This window comes from Cnephaeus nilssonii (genome assembly GCF_951640355.1).
Source record: "Cnephaeus nilssonii genome assembly, chromosome: 6".
NCBI lineage: Eukaryota > Metazoa > Chordata > Mammalia > Chiroptera > Vespertilionidae > Cnephaeus > Cnephaeus nilssonii.
Genome location: NC_137077.1, coordinates 78,006,181 through 78,022,028, shown reverse-complemented (window position 1 = coordinate 78,022,028; position 15,848 = coordinate 78,006,181). Strand labels below are relative to the sequence as shown.

The window sequence follows — 15,848 nt, the reverse complement described above, 5'->3', positions numbered from 1 at the left end:
ATGTTAAGGAAAAGCAAATCATTAATTTTAAAATACTTTCTTAACCTCATTAATGGAGCTTTCCTGGTAAGATTCTTCAAAATTATTTAGTCTAGAAAAAATGCAATGAATTTTTATTATCAATTACTAAAAATCACATTGACCTTTTTTGTAGGTTCTTGGACTTTTACTCATGGGATTTGCTGCATGGCTTTTATTAGATAGAAATAATTTTTTCACTGCTCTAAGTATGTACCTATTTTCATTTTTCTCTCTGAATTAAACAAGGCATTCCATTTTAAACAATTGCATGCATGATTTATTCGGCAGCTGGCAGTACTTCTCTAAAATTCATTTTTTTTCTCTGAAGGTCTTTGTCATTTGGTTTTAGAAACACCCTATTAAATGACAGGACTTAAATCCAAGACCATAAAGTAGAGAAAATTTTGAGAGAGAAAACTAGGAATTTTGGACAAGAGGAATGAGAGAAATGGAAGATTGTAATTATTCTACTAACTCTGGACCTTTACAAGGTAGACTTGAAAAGATAATGGAGATCAACATAGATTCACTACCCAAGTTAAATATTCTCTTCTAAACCTCAGTTACCATCTATTCTCATCACCACATGTTTAGAAATAAAATATATTTCCTATACAAACAACATAAGTGTCCATCGGTGGATAAATGGATAAAGAAGATGGGAGATGATAGATAGATAGATAGATAGATAGATAGATAGATAGATAGATAGATAGATTATAGATAGATAGATAGGGGAATATTATTCAGCCATGAGAAAGAAGGATATTCTGCCATTTGTGACATAATGGATGGACCTTGAAAATATTATACTAAGTGATATAGACAGACAGAGAAGGACAAATACTGTATGATATGACTTATATGTAGAATTAAAAAAAAAACTTTGTAAAAACAGAGTAGAATGGTAGTTATCAGAGCTAAGGAGTGGTGGAATTAGAGATATATTGTTTAAGGGTACAAACTTATAATTAGTAGATAAATAAATTCTGGCAATTTTATTCACAACATAGTTATTATAGTCAACAACACTATATTATAATTCAAAGTTACTAAAAGACTGAATCTTAACTATTCACAATACAAAAAGAAATGATAAATATGTGATAGGCTAAAGGCATTAGTTAAGGCTACTATAGTAATCACTTTGTAGTATATAAATGTACCAAGCCAACACATGGTACACTTTAAACTTACACAATGTTCAATACAAATATTTCCCACAGAATTCTGAACTTGAGGTCAAAATGTATCCAAGATTGTGAAACACAGAACCTATCAGCAGCCATATTTTATCTTATAAATTGAAGCACAGCAACAGCTGGTCTGGAGAAAAAAGTGAGAGGAGTCAGATTCCAAAGAGAGAGAGACATCATCCATCTCTGATTTTTGCAAAGGCCCAAATGCATCTCCATACTTTCCCCAGTGTGTTTGTTAAGATATCTTGTGCATGTCTCCAATATTTATGAAATATATTTTAACATATAATATTTTTTATTTTTACATATTTATGTAAATATATACTTAAATATTTTCTAAATATGAATACAGTAAGTGAATACATTTAACTTTATTTAAAAATGTTAGATATTTACATTGTCCTTATTTTAATATCATGGTATGCTGTGGTCACTCTGGACTGAAGTTTAATAGCCTAAGGATTATCCTATATAATAAAAGGCTAATATGCAAATAGACCAAATGGCAGAACAACCGGTTGCTATGACATGCGCTGACCACAAGGGGGCTTGTGCAGAACATGGTGGATGTTGGCTGCAGCGGGATGGTGGAGCCAGTGAGCGGCGGCGCCAGACCAAGGCATGTGCTGGTTGCTATCATCGGGGCAAGCCTCTGGTGGTTACTGAAAATTCTTTACTCCCACATGCCACAGTCCCACCCAGCACTCTCACCTGTTCCTGGCACCGGCCCTGCTTGCACCTGCTGATGGCGCCGGAGCTGCTGTTCACACCCACTGCCAGCACCAGCCCTGCTTGTACCCGCAGCCAGCACCGGAGCCGCCCGGCTCATACCCACTGCCGGTGCACAGCGCCGGTCCCAATCACTCAGCGCCATCAGTGGGTGTGAGCAGCAGCTGCCAGCCTGATCGCCCCCGAAGGCTTTTCCACCTCCCCCTGCTCCAGAGGGGCAATCGGGGCAGTAGCCGCCACTTGTACCCGCTGCTGGCGCCAGCCCCCATTGCTCCCCGCCATCAGTGGGTGTGAGCGGGGCTGGCACCGTCAGTGCGTGGGAGCGGCGGGAGCAGGGCTGCCGGCAGACAGGGGACTGGGGGCCACAGCGGGAGGGGCCAGGCGGGGGCCCAGAGGATGGGCTGAGACCTGCCCCTGTGCCTACCATAGCCTCTCGGCCCATAGTTCCTTTCAAGGTGCATGAATTCATGCACTGGGCCCCTAGTTTTCATATAAACATACTCAGTTGGCAGAAAGGAAGAGATATTTCAAGTACTCAATGACCATATGTGGCTATTGGCTATTGTCGGCCTTATTGGATATAGCAGATGTAGAACTTTTCCTTCATTTCATTAAGTTCTACTGGACAACACTGTTAATTATTAACTATATGGGAAAACCATCTACTATAAAAGCCAACCTATTTCTTAAGGGATATCAAGTAAGAAAAAAACATGTTTATAGAAAAAAAATAAAGCTAAATAAAAAGGTTTAATATGTAATACAGTGCTGCAAAGTATTGAATAATTTAGCTAAACTTCAGCTATTCCTAAGTGCTTAGTATCTTTATTCTCTCCTCTTTGTATAATACTTTGCTTATAGAAAAGTATTCATGATGTCTGAGTGCATTAGGGATTTGCTCAGAGTAAGTAAATTGCTAGGTGGACCTTTCTATTTCTCTTTTCCTTCACCATAATAATGACAATAGTCACTTCCACTTATGAAGTACTGACTGTGCCAGACACTGGGCAGAGCACTAATTTAATAATGTAGTTATTATGTGCAACTCATTTTTTGTTCCTTTTCCCCCTCCATTTTGGACTTGACATTATGCAAGCAGGGCCGGTGCCAGGAACAGGTGAGAGTGCCGGGTGGGACCGTGGCATGTGGGAGCAAAGAATTTTCAGTAACCACCAGAGGCTTGCCCCGATGATAGCAACCAGCACATGCCTTGGTCTGGCGCCGCCGCTCACTAGCTCCACCATAATTCTCATTAACCCTAATGTTCTTACTTATGAAAAACCCCTGCAAAGGTAGCCAGAAACTTATTCTTTAAGGTGTTTTTTTCAAACAAAATGGATATTTAATGTAACAAATCAGAGAGAGATTGCTGCGTCATTCAGAAACCCCAGTTCTTTCCATATTGTTGCTCTGCTATTTCCTAAAGTTGTCCTTGATTGGCTCAACACCAGGTTTGCTTTCTAGGATGTGAGATGTGCAAAAGAGAAGTAGAAGGCAAGTGATTTTCCTATTTAAAGATGGAAGGCTAAAGTTGCACACTTTATTCATGTATTTAAAATAGTAAAATCTCAATTATGGTTTCAGGATGTGGAATTGAAGATAACCATTTTGAGGCAAGAAATGTTGGTCCCTCCCCCCTTTGTTATCCCATCTTTCAATTAATTTACCTATTTTTAAAGTATTCTGCCCTCACCTCTCCATCTGTAATAACACCATGTCACCTAAAGTCCTCAACTGTCTTTTGCCACTGCAATAGCCTCTAATAGCCTTGTGCTCTGATCTCCTTTCTCAGCCATCTTCCAAATGCCACTGAAGTAATTCATTTAAAAGGCAAACTTAGCTATGTAACATGAAAAGCCTTTCTCTGGCTCCCCATTGCCATTATTTATTCAAATGACAAATATGCTTATAGAGCATATTTTATATGTTGGTTGCTATTGTGAGCTGAGGATACAGTTGTATACAAGAAAGATAAAGGTCCTGTCCTCATGGGTTTTAATTCTGGTGAAGAGGACTAGAAAATACCGCATAACATGTCCATTATGTGTCCCCTGCCGAACCTCCCCAGTCTCACCAGCCTCAAACAGTAAGCACCAGCCAAGCAGGGCTTCCCACACACAATGCGCTGTCCCGAGCCTCCAATGCTTCTACTGTTCCACTGTAGGTATTTCTAATTGTCATTTAAAGCCTAAACTCGGGTGTTACCTTCTCCCCACCCCCTACTGGATTAGGTGCTCTTGTACCCAAAAGTATGCTGCTAAATGTTTAACAGGTTTTGTGATGCAGAGTTTTGATTGATGGTATTTGTTGATTTCTATGGTTTAACCACTACTACTATGGTCAGTTTTATTTTATTTTTTAATTTCTATTCTAAATAAACTCATTTGAATTTTAGTTTTAAAAGCTAAAATGTTGATAAAGATATGGAATAAGTATGATTATATTCAGCATAGTTATTAAAAAAGTGTTTATCTTTTCAAAGTATGCTAATATAAGAGATCAGATTTAGCAGTAAGTTTTGACATTTTTATTGTATGTTCAATGTGTACTTTTGTCAGTCCTGTTTTCCAGCTTTCATCCATCATTTTATTATTATTTTTTTCTGCTTTCTAATGGAGATGCTTAAACTTGAGGTAGTGTGTTTTGGGAAGACTTTTAATATTAGTAATACTTTTAATATAGCACCTTTATCTTCATACGGCATTTTTGTGGGTTTTTTTTTTTTGAACTATGGTTTTGTTATTTTTTATTTATTTATTTTTTTATTTTTTTATTGTTTAAAGTATTACATATAGTAGTACATATATCTCCTTTTTCCCCCCCATTGGCCTTCCCCCAGCCTCCCCTACCACCTGTCGCATGCCCTTACCCCCCCCCCCGCCCCCCAGTGTCTTGTATCCTACAATGATCAGTTTTAAAGTGCCAATGTGAAGTGAGTTGGCTTTCATATTTTTCAAAAAATTAACAGTTGCCTTTTCCCACCTCACCTGAGGATATGCTTTATTGATTTTTGAGAGAGAGAGAGAGAGAGAGAGAGAGAGAGAGAGAGAGAGAGAGAGAAGCAGAGAAACATTTATATGAGAGAGAAACATCAACCAGTTGCCTCTCATACCTGCCTGGACTGGGGATCAAATCTGCAACCTTTTTTGGTGTATGGGTGACACTCCAACCACCTGGCCAGGGCAGCAGTGCCTCTCATGAGCCAGAGCAAGTGGCTCCAGCACACAACTGCCTCTGCCATAGAACCTATGGCATATTTTATATATTTATTCTTCTTGCTTTTAAACAAATATTTACCAAGCATTTAGTGTTCTACAGTCTGTGCCATAGCATTAAGCATTTAACAGTTAATCTTTTGAGGCCCGGTGCACGAAATTCATGCACTGGGGGGCAGGTCCCTCAACACAGATTGCGAGAGGGCGCAGGCCAGGCCAAGGAACCCCACCGGTGCACAATCGGGGCAGGGGAGGGACACAGGAGCTTGACCAACAGGGGAGGGACTGTGGGAGGGCTCCAGGGCATGTCCGACCCATCTCACTCAGTAACCTACTGGTCAGAGCATCTGCCCTCTGGTGGTCAGTGCACGTCTTAGCGACTGGTTGACTGGTCAACTGTCTGCCCCCTGATGGTCAGTGCACATCATAGCCAGTGGTTCAGCGGACTTAGCATATCATTAGCATATTACACTTTGATTGGTTGAATGGACAATCAGACAACTGGACACTTAGCATATTAGGCTTTTATTATATAGGATATCCCTCTAGAAAGCTCAATCTAGATGTGGAGAGAATAAAATATAGCTTTAATAGGGCCATATTAGCAATAAACTCAGGGTAGCTTTTGAACATAATTTAGGTACTTAAATTTTTTTGATGAATAAATAAATAAATGCATATTTGAATGTACATTAGTTGTAGAAAAGTTCATCTTAGTGAAACACAAAAATTAAACTGGAACACATGGTTTTTCCTCTGGGCAGGATGCAAAAGTGATTTCCCAGGTTCTTATCCAGGTGGATTTGAAGAATGAAGCCACAGACAAAAGGTGGTATAGGAAAAGGTGGGAATTTATTGGGAAACAAGCACAGAGTCCCACATGGGGATGGGGAGAGAGACCCAGTAAGTCCCTCTTTCTTAAGGTTTATAAAGGCTGCAGTTCTTTGTGTCCTGATATCCCCTCTGATTGGTCACTAGAGCAGCTTCAGAGCTCAAACCCCACAGTGGGGTTCCCCTCTTTTTCTCCCTTTTGTTTTTCTATTCCCTGTGGCTTTCCTCTTTATTCTGTGAGTGAGTGGATTCCTCTCCCTTTATTCTGTAAATGTGTACCTTCTGGCTGCTCCCAGCTTTTGCAGCCCTGCAGTTTGGTTCTCCCCCATGGACCCCCTAATTCCTAAAACTTCCTAAATCTGCCTATTTTACCCCTAAAAACTCCATTCATTAGAAAAAAAATGCTTATTTTTATGGAAGTTAATTAAGATAAGGCAAAGGTAAAGATTTCTTCAGAAACTGAAGAAATTCTCCATCATGCCATTAAAAGAAGAAAAGTTGTTTCTGTAAGTAAGTAAGAGGGTCTAGAAAAAAGTTTTTAAAAGAGTGAGAAAGAATCCTAGTAGTTTGGCAACAGCTGCTTAGAGAAAATTTGGGTTGCTGCATTTATTACTAAATAGAAAACAAATATTACTTAATAATAAGTTATTTTATTATTTCCACAGATGAAAGTAATCACTTGATAGTATATATTTTTGGAATTTTGATTGGAACTGGATCAGCTATTGTTCTTCTTTTTCTCTTGGGTTATTTGGGAATTCAATATGAAGTCAGATGGCTCCTAATTCTGGTATGTATTTCATTTCAATAGCCTGAAAGTATATCTTTGATTTTGAATGTCCAAGTCACAAAATTGAACTGAATGATTTATGTTATCACAGCATTTCAGTACAGTGTTCTCTTGGGCATAAGGCAACTAAATCCACCCCTTCCAAGAAAGTGCTCTAGGTAGAATTTGAGGGGAGAGTTTTTCATGGATCAAATCTGTACTTCAATACTTGTGCACTTACATATTAATTTTTAGTACAAAGTCAAAAGGGATCTGTTTTTTAAGGTGAACTACAATTAACTAACGTAGGAATATGAAGACTAATATCAGTATAAAGTATATTCAAGTCAACAAGCATTGTAGCTTAGCATGCAAAAGGAAACACATCCTGTGGTCAGCACATTTTCTCTTGTGCGCATGCCATGTAGGAAACTGACTTATAACTGAGATAAAAATTTATTATTTAACAAAGAGAAATGTAACTGCTGAGAAGAGCAAACTCTAGCCTCTGGCTAGTATTCTCTCTCCCAAGACCTAACAAGAAAAGATAAATTACAATCAGGAATATAAACCGAACATGAGCCATTTACCATACATATGGTAGCTATAGATCACAACTAACACACTTAGATGGACTATAGTGTTTAACATTTCTTTTAAATCTAATTAATTTTAATTCACAGGCATTCTCCTGTCAAGAAGATAAATAATAAATTTAACTGCAGTGATTGTGTCTTGCTGGGAAGAATGCAGAAATACTTTTCATGTAGCACTAAAGGTCTGGATGGTCACTCTAGACACTGATTTTCAGTCTACTCTGGTCAAGGGAACTGACTAATTGAATTTCCTTCTGTGACGGTTTTAGATCTGAATGAAGATGGTATCAACAACATCTCCTTAGACCACATAATCTGTGAGGGTTCTATCACTTCCTTCTCTCTTGCTCTTATCCAAATGCTCATTGATATTTTTTTCTTTTGCTGTTTTGTTTGAATAATTTTGATATTGTATATGAGAACCGGAAACTTCAGCAATACCTATGTGTATTTTAAGACTGAGTATTTCATATGGTGTACACTTTCCCATCATTGTAGCATCTAAAAATATGTTAAAAGCATAGTTGTCATCTCTATTTTTCTTCTGTTTTAGTATGCAGTACTGTTAATGTGGGCCCTTGGTGTTCAGGTTGTACTTTCAGCACTCATCTTCACAAAGAAAGAGGAGGTATGGAAAGATCAGCCTTTTTTTAAAAAAAAATCTAAAGAAAATTGAATACATTAGATTTTTGAGACCTATAAGCCTATATTAAAAGCTAAAAGTAAATGTCTTTGGAGATAAAAAGAGTCAATGAAAGTACTAGAATTCTGTACAGGAAGGGGCCAGGTGTCAGATGGGAAGGGTGGATTTGGGAACTTGTCTTTTACTCTGCTTGCAGAAGACTGAGAATGTACAAATAATAAAGAATGTGTGGGAAATGTGCTGAGTGTGGAAAAATCCAAAATTGGGCCCCCAGCCCACCCTGGCTACCACTGCTGACCCAATCACTTTACTATATATTCTTCTATAAGGAAATATTTTCAACATTTATTCATTTAAAATTTAATAATTTCATTAAGTAGACTGGAAAAAAAAAGATAGACTGAATAATTCATGTATTTTGCAACAGTATGGCCATGAGTAAGATAGTTAAATTAATTAGGTAAGTTCAAAATAACACATAATAAATTGCATGAAGAAACTTTTCATAACAAAACCTACCTATTACAGCCTAAGGTTACTTTTAATCCTTCAAGAAATATCTGTTTCAGGGTAGTCGGGCTGTCTTTGTATTAGTGGAATTGTCCTATAGTAAAAAGAGCATGGACTTGAAGTCATACAGATTTGCATATGACTAGATACTTAATAGCCTGCAGCCTAGTCTTCATCTGTATCCTCTGGTTAATGCCTATTTACCTTACAGAGAAACTGACAATTTTCAAAGTTCCTGTCATAGAGTAGCTACTCAAGAGTCCTCTTCCTCCCCTTCATTAATTTTAAATGAGCTCTTGATTAATTCCTTGCTTCCTAGCATTCAAATTATCTCTATATGTAGGCACCTATGTAATGGCCAAACCCAACAAAATCTTCCTTTAGGATACCATTGCCCTCCACCTTTATTAGCTATCTTATACTTAGCATCTACCCTGCGTATCTAACCACTCAGGGCCTGTTGTTAATGGCCTGGCATTTGTAGCTAAAATTTCTTCTCTCTACATCCAAAATGTGTGTGTGTGTGTGTGTGTGTGTGTGTGTGTGTGTGTGTGTGTACAGCAGGTAAGTTCTGTAAAGCTGCTTTGGTGGAAAAACACTAGTTCCCAACCAATAAGCTTCTAACTAGTGATAGAACTAGTGATAAAACCTGAATATAGTATAATACTTAAGAAACCCTAACACATAAATATAGTGTATCACTCTCACCCATATTTACTTAATTATTATTCACATACTTTTCTCTATCTACTTTATGAATAATAAAAATCATCTATATATATAAAAAGCTAATATGCAAAGTGTCCCTTTGGGAGTTCCACTGGGAGACCGGAAGTTTGATCGCTCATTATGACCACAATGATGTGCGCTGACCACCAGGGGGCGGCATGAAACAAAGGGAGGTCCAGGCTGGCAGCTGAAAGGCCCTGATCGCTGACCAGGCCTAGGGACCCTACCCATGCATGAATTTCATGCACCAGGCCTCTAGTTTGATAATAACTACCATGAGCCAGAGACTGTGATAAGCATGTTCTAGGCATTATATTATTGATCCTCCTAGAGCAGGCGTCCTCAAACTACGGCCCGTGGGCCACATGCGGGTGTTTTTGCCATTTTGTTTTTTTACTTCAAAATAAGATATGTGCAGTGTGCATAGGAATTTGTTCATAGTTTTTTTTAAACTATAGTCTGGCCCTCCAACTGTCTGAGGGACAGTGAACTGGCCGGCCTGCCTGCTGGTCAAACTCCTGGTCGAGGGGACAATTTGCATATTAGCCTTTTATTATATAGGATATACACTGAATGGCCAGATTATTATGCATTCAGAGATCATAATTATCTGGCTACTCAGAGTATAGACGTCTCAGCTCCTCTTCCTTATTCATGTAAACAAAGCAAATAATTAAATTCTCTGAGTATCTGTCTTTTTGTTCATAAAATGGGAATAGTATCTGTTCTTTGTAAGTTTTGGCATTTTTGAGGACCAAATTAGAGATTAGTTATGAAAGTCATGAACTTTTGAATGCTTAAGTAAAACCAAATACATCAGTACTCACTGAAATTGCTAAAAATAGGTATAAGGAAGAAAAAAAGCTTTTAGACATAAGCAGAAAACAAAAAACTAACTTTGAATACCCTTTTATGAGGAGACATAAGGAAAGTTCCCATCAAAATTTCACTTTTTATCCAATTTTCAACAGGTTCACCAAGTATGGCATAATGAAATTGATTTAGTCATTTCTCAGTATGGATCTAAAGATGTGCCTGAAGACATACTTAAGTGGACTATTCTGAATGCTTTACAGAAAACAGTAAGATAAAATTAGCATAAAACTAAAAATTAGATGTCAGAGGTGATCACTGTAGGATAGAGAGGAATAGAGGGAAGGGTAGAGGATAGGGACTGAGAAATGAGACATTCTTTTATTTCTTCCAAAACAAAATGGGAACAATCACATTGTCTCCACTTACAGATCTTAGTTGTATCTTCCTTTTGTTATTTACAGCTCCTTTTCTGGGTTAAGTGATGTGCATTTTAACCTGGTTTCCCTAGAAAAGTGTTGGTGGTCTTTGCCAAGTAGGGTCATTAGTCCTCCTGCACCCTTGGGAGGTAAGTGTGAGCACAGTCCTAGCTAGGAGCAGAGTAGCACGATGGCTCCCATTTGAGCCTGCATGTTTGGATTGCCACAGTAGCTTTGTGATCCTGGACAAGTAATTTTCTTAACTTCACATTTCATATTAGTAAAATGGGCAGAATAACTCCTACCTCTAGTTGGCAGGAATAAATGAAGTAACATAGAGAATATTTAGAAATCCTTAGATCTGGAACATAGTAAGCAGCTAATACTTATTAGCTAATGTTGTTAGGGTTATTATTGAACAGGTCAGCTATTTCTGGGCAGTGAAGGGAATTGGTATGGTCAGCCAAATAATTTACAGGAAGAGATCAGCACCTGGAGTGTAGCATAATAAGTGCTTGATAAAGAAAGTAGCAAACATTTACATAGTACCAGTTCCTTTTGTAAGTGCTTTGCATGTATTAACTCACTTAATCCTCCCAACCAATGAGGTCAAACTATCATTCTCATTTTATAGATGGAGGACAGAGAGATTCAGTAACCCAGCCAGCGTCACCCAATGAATAAGTGGCAGAGCCAACATCCAGTCCCAGACAATCCAGCACTAGATTTTGTATTCTTAACTGCCACTGTAGATGCCTCACATAGGAATAGTTCATTATTTTTAGTACCCTTACTAAACAAAACGCATCTTAGAAGAATTGAAATGTAATTATAAATGTTTTATTCTGCATATGTTTTCTCTGATGTATGTGAACTGTAGAGGTATTCCATTTCCAGATTGCATTACAACCTTTTTTTTTTTTTATGGTCATAAACTGATAAACGGGAAAACAATTCTATGTATGACATTGCTATCATTAATGAGAATTCAGCTTAAAGTTCCTAACCATGGATATAATTGGTATATTATACGTAGGCTTGATTGATTTAACTAACTTTTAATATCCAAGCTCTAAAGCACTATTATACTCATTCAACATTCCCAAGTTCTTGTCAAAATTGTTGGTACATATTATGACATAGACAATACTGATGCTATAACTTTCAATAACAAGTTTAGAAAACAAGGAAATATTCACTTTAACCTTCTCTTGTTTTCTAGGTGTCAAATATATAAACTGATTTTTTTCACATCCTCCCAACTCAATAGGATAGGAAATGAGGCATTTATTAGATGTTTGATCATCTCTATGACTATCTTCCTTATTATCTTTTTGGTTCTTTTTTGCAGTTTTTCACACAATACAAAATTGAAAGTTAACATCTCACATTAATCCTAAAGAAAGTAGATTAACCCTCTAAATGTATATTAAACACATATGGCAGCATAGTGGGGATAAATATAAAGAAAGATAACTGCTATAGTTCAAAAGAGGATTCTTTCTTCTATGTTCTGGCCTGAAACATGGTTGTGGATTTGGTAAATCAAGCATACCTTTCATTCTGGACTCCTATAAATAAATTCAGATATAACAATTTCAGCCAAACATAGTCCACTTATCAAGTAGAGATCTTTACCTCTTGCTGACATCAACAATAGCAGCAACAATGTAATAGATTAAACAAATGTGTACTTACTTTACTTAATTCACTACATTTTAACAGAGAATAAATTTATCATGAAAACACTTTATGTGTATGGGCATTATATAATTAACTGCATTTTGAATATTTTATGGTAAAATTCATAAAATCTTTTTCTTAGTTGCAGTGTTGTGGCCAACACAATTACACAGATTGGGTAAAGAATGAGAATAAAGAAAATTCAGAACAGGTACCATGTTCTTGCACGAATTCTACATTAAGAAAGTGGTTTTGTGATGAGCCATTGAATGCAACTTACTTAGAGGTAAAGATAAGTCAAAGCTGCTGCAAATATTTTACAGTGCCTTTTTAAAAATTTTATTTTGCAAGTCAATTTAGAATTCTGAGCCAATTTTTATATAAAGACAATGTTATTTCTGGTGGTTAGGTTCTTCAGTGACTTATCTAAATTGAACTCATATTTAGTTGATTGCAGTACTATCTCAGGTATCTTACCTAATAATAGACAAGCATGTAAATTGACTGTACCTCTCCTACACCACCAGCCAATCAGGAGTGATATGCAAATTAACCCAACAAAGCTGGCGGTTAATTTGCATACACATGGGGCTGAGTGACGGGGGCAGGTGGGATGCTTGCATTGTTGCCATGGCAACAACACAGGCGTTCTGCCCCACCCCGGGTCTCACAGGGCCTCTGGGCAGCGTGGGAAGGCGGGGCTGGAGCAGAAAGAGGCTGCTCCAGGGCCTGAGTGGAAAGGAAAGGAAAGCCCATTCAAGCACGAATCTTCGTGCATCAGGCTTCTAGTATAATAAATAAGTAAACTTTCTGGGAGTATGTGATCTACTGGTAAGTGCTACTGGAACTTGGGATGCCATCAACCTTTCTCCTCAGCCTTCCTTTCCAAATCCTTGCAGAGGAAGGAGGCACTATTGGCAACTCTTGTTGAGAGGCTGCCATACCAGTATTAAAGAGTATGGAGATTGGCAGAAACTGAAGGGAGGGGATCCCAGCAATGACAAAAGTGGTATTCAGGTAAATTTGGCAGAATTGAGAGTACAGGTTCACCTGGAGCAATGACTATTTTCAGGTATGGAATATTGATGAACTAGAGATTTCCATCCCAAGAACTTCTAATACTTTGTATAGTTTATTTACTAACATTAAAATGTATCTTTTAATTATATAATTTATTCATAGATAAATAGAGGATTTAAAAAAATTTTTTAATATATTTTTACTTGATTTCAGCGAGGAAGGGAGAGGGAGAGAGAGATAGAAACATCAATGATGAGAGAGAATCATTGATTGGCTGCCTCCTGCACACCCACACTGGGGATTGAGCCCACAACCCGGGCATATGCCCTGACCGGGAATTGAACCAGTGACCACTTGGCTCCCGAGTTGATACTCAACCGCTGGGCCACACCTGGCTGAGCTAGAGGATTTTTTTTTTGAAGCTTCTGCTATTTGGGTACTAATCATTTTAGGTGCTAGTTATATACCCTATTAAGTTACACTTGTCTGCAGTTAAATCCCTCTAAAACAATAAATTTCTGATTTCAATTGCATGACAACATCTTAGTAACTTTAAAAGTAGCAAGCAAGGTGTCCTGTCATCATATGAAGCTTCCTGGATTCCTTGTCTCCAGTTAGACACTGACTTGTTTTTCAGACTTTATTAAATGTTTGATTTCTATGTCTCTTCTTATTGGTAACAGAATTACGTATAAAACTATGTCAATCTCCAAGTTATTTTAAGTGACTTTCTTTTCCTTAGGGTTGTGAAAATAAAATCAACACATGGTATCAAGCTAATGCTTTATCATTAATTGGCATTAACTTTGGACTTTTGCTTTCAGAGGTAAGGTTTTGTTCCTGTGTTTAAAGATAGAAATATTAAGTATAAATAATACAGAATAATCTATGGAACAAACAGATGGAGACCTAATCAAACAAGTTAATCGAATAGGAGCCAGGATCTTGAGACTGTTAGCACCAAGAGAGGGATAGGTCCAGCTGGAGGTGATATCCCTAAATCAGCTAAGTCAGTGGGGTTTGTTAATAAGGGGTCACACGGGCCGGTATCATATAATTTCACTGCTTTGTGATATTTAAAAAATACTTCTTATCTCAGCAGCCAGAGCACCATGTTGGCAAGTTGGCAAACTTCTGAAATCTAGGCAGATGTTTGACATTAGTAAATCTATTCACTCATAGACGCATTCATTCATTGAGATAATTTGAAGGGTGGTGAATATCTGCTGTCATTCAGATACTGTACTAGATATTAGAGATACAGTGGAAGCAACATAGACATATTTCATGACCTGAAGGGTGCCAGCTACAGAGCTGAGATTTAGAAGCAAGACTTCATTTTCCAGTCTCAGTGACAATTGATAAGCAAGTAAAGGCTATGGATTCAAGAAAACTATAAGTGGACAGATTATTACAGTGCAGACTATAACATTGGAATGAACATATAATGCACAGTTTGGCCAAAGTAGGATGACAGTTGTAATCGCTGAATGATGGCAAACCAAGACATTCTTACAAGCATTAGCATAGTTATTTTGAAATGCTTTTGTGTCCAAGCTGAGGAGTGTAAGGAAAGACTGAGGGGGTGTGTTATCTGTGCTCCATTTACTATCTACCTTTTACACACTACTTTTCATAATCCTGTGCCAAAAAGAGGCAGTTTTGTAAGATTGATGATATGGTTAGAAAGATGAACAAAAAACAGATCAGCAATTCATCAAGGCAGCTAGTCCAATGATAGTCCATGTAATTAAAATTTAACAGTCTATTCATTCTAGTCCCCTCTATAAATGAGCTTGGTGACGAGGTTACTCTAGAAGACTCTCTCTGCAGACTTCTCATTCACAACCATATGTACCTTACTCTGAAATTTCTCATGCTATTTGATCTTTTCTATTTGATCTTTTTTCCCTTTCCAGTATGCATTTTAGTGATTACACAGTAAATGCTGACATTGTAAATTATTCTTATTGATTACATTTTGATCTGCTATTGTTTCCTTTTCTTCCAGGTTTTGCAAATCTCATTAACTGTCTCTTTCTTCAGACATATCAAGAACAGAATATTTGCAGAAATGTGATCTTTGGATTTTAATTTGCCTGGAAGAAACCAGTTAATTCGCAAAATAATCACAATATATTGTTTTATTCCAAAAAGGTTCTGAATTACTTTAGTGATGTTTAGGAGTCATTGGAGTCATTGGTTACATGTAACATAAAATTTTTGAAATTATAATACATCACTTCATGAACTTTTTATTAATTTGGTTTTTCAACATATCAGATATTTCAAAATATCAAAATATTCTGCAGTTTAGAACTTTACCTTGACTTATTTTCTGAATTTAGGGGATATCACAGATATTAAAATCAAAATGTAGTTAAATGCTACCATATATTTTGAGTTTCTTATATAGAAAATATTAAGCAATTATAGCATGTACCTTACATTTGCAAATTTTAAAATGATGCTGATTTATAGGAAATTTAAAAGAAAGATTAAAAATCTTCATGATATATCTCTACTGAACTAATCATTTATTTCTTCTGATAATGCTTACAAATTAATAATAAACTTAAAATTTTAGAGATTTGAATATATTTTGGTGGCAATAATATCATATTAAAATAACAATGTTTTTAAACTGTGGTAGGAAAAAATCTATTCTAAA

At 37.0% G+C, this 15,848-nt stretch overlaps 1 protein-coding gene across 1 annotated transcript; it reads left to right on the top strand.

Annotated features, from left to right (window-relative positions):
• TSPAN19 (tetraspanin 19) lies at positions 1-15,257 on the top strand (the record flags this gene model as incomplete). Its single annotated transcript, XM_079773839.1, has 8 exons — positions 1-66; positions 155-227; positions 6,661-6,785; positions 7,914-7,988; positions 10,214-10,324; positions 12,300-12,443; positions 13,920-14,003; positions 15,189-15,257. The coding sequence occupies 8 exons, from the start codon at positions 1-3 to the stop codon at positions 15,255-15,257; spliced, it is 747 nt and encodes a 248-aa protein (XP_079629965.1).
• Between the last annotated feature and the right edge of the window lie 591 nt (positions 15,258-15,848).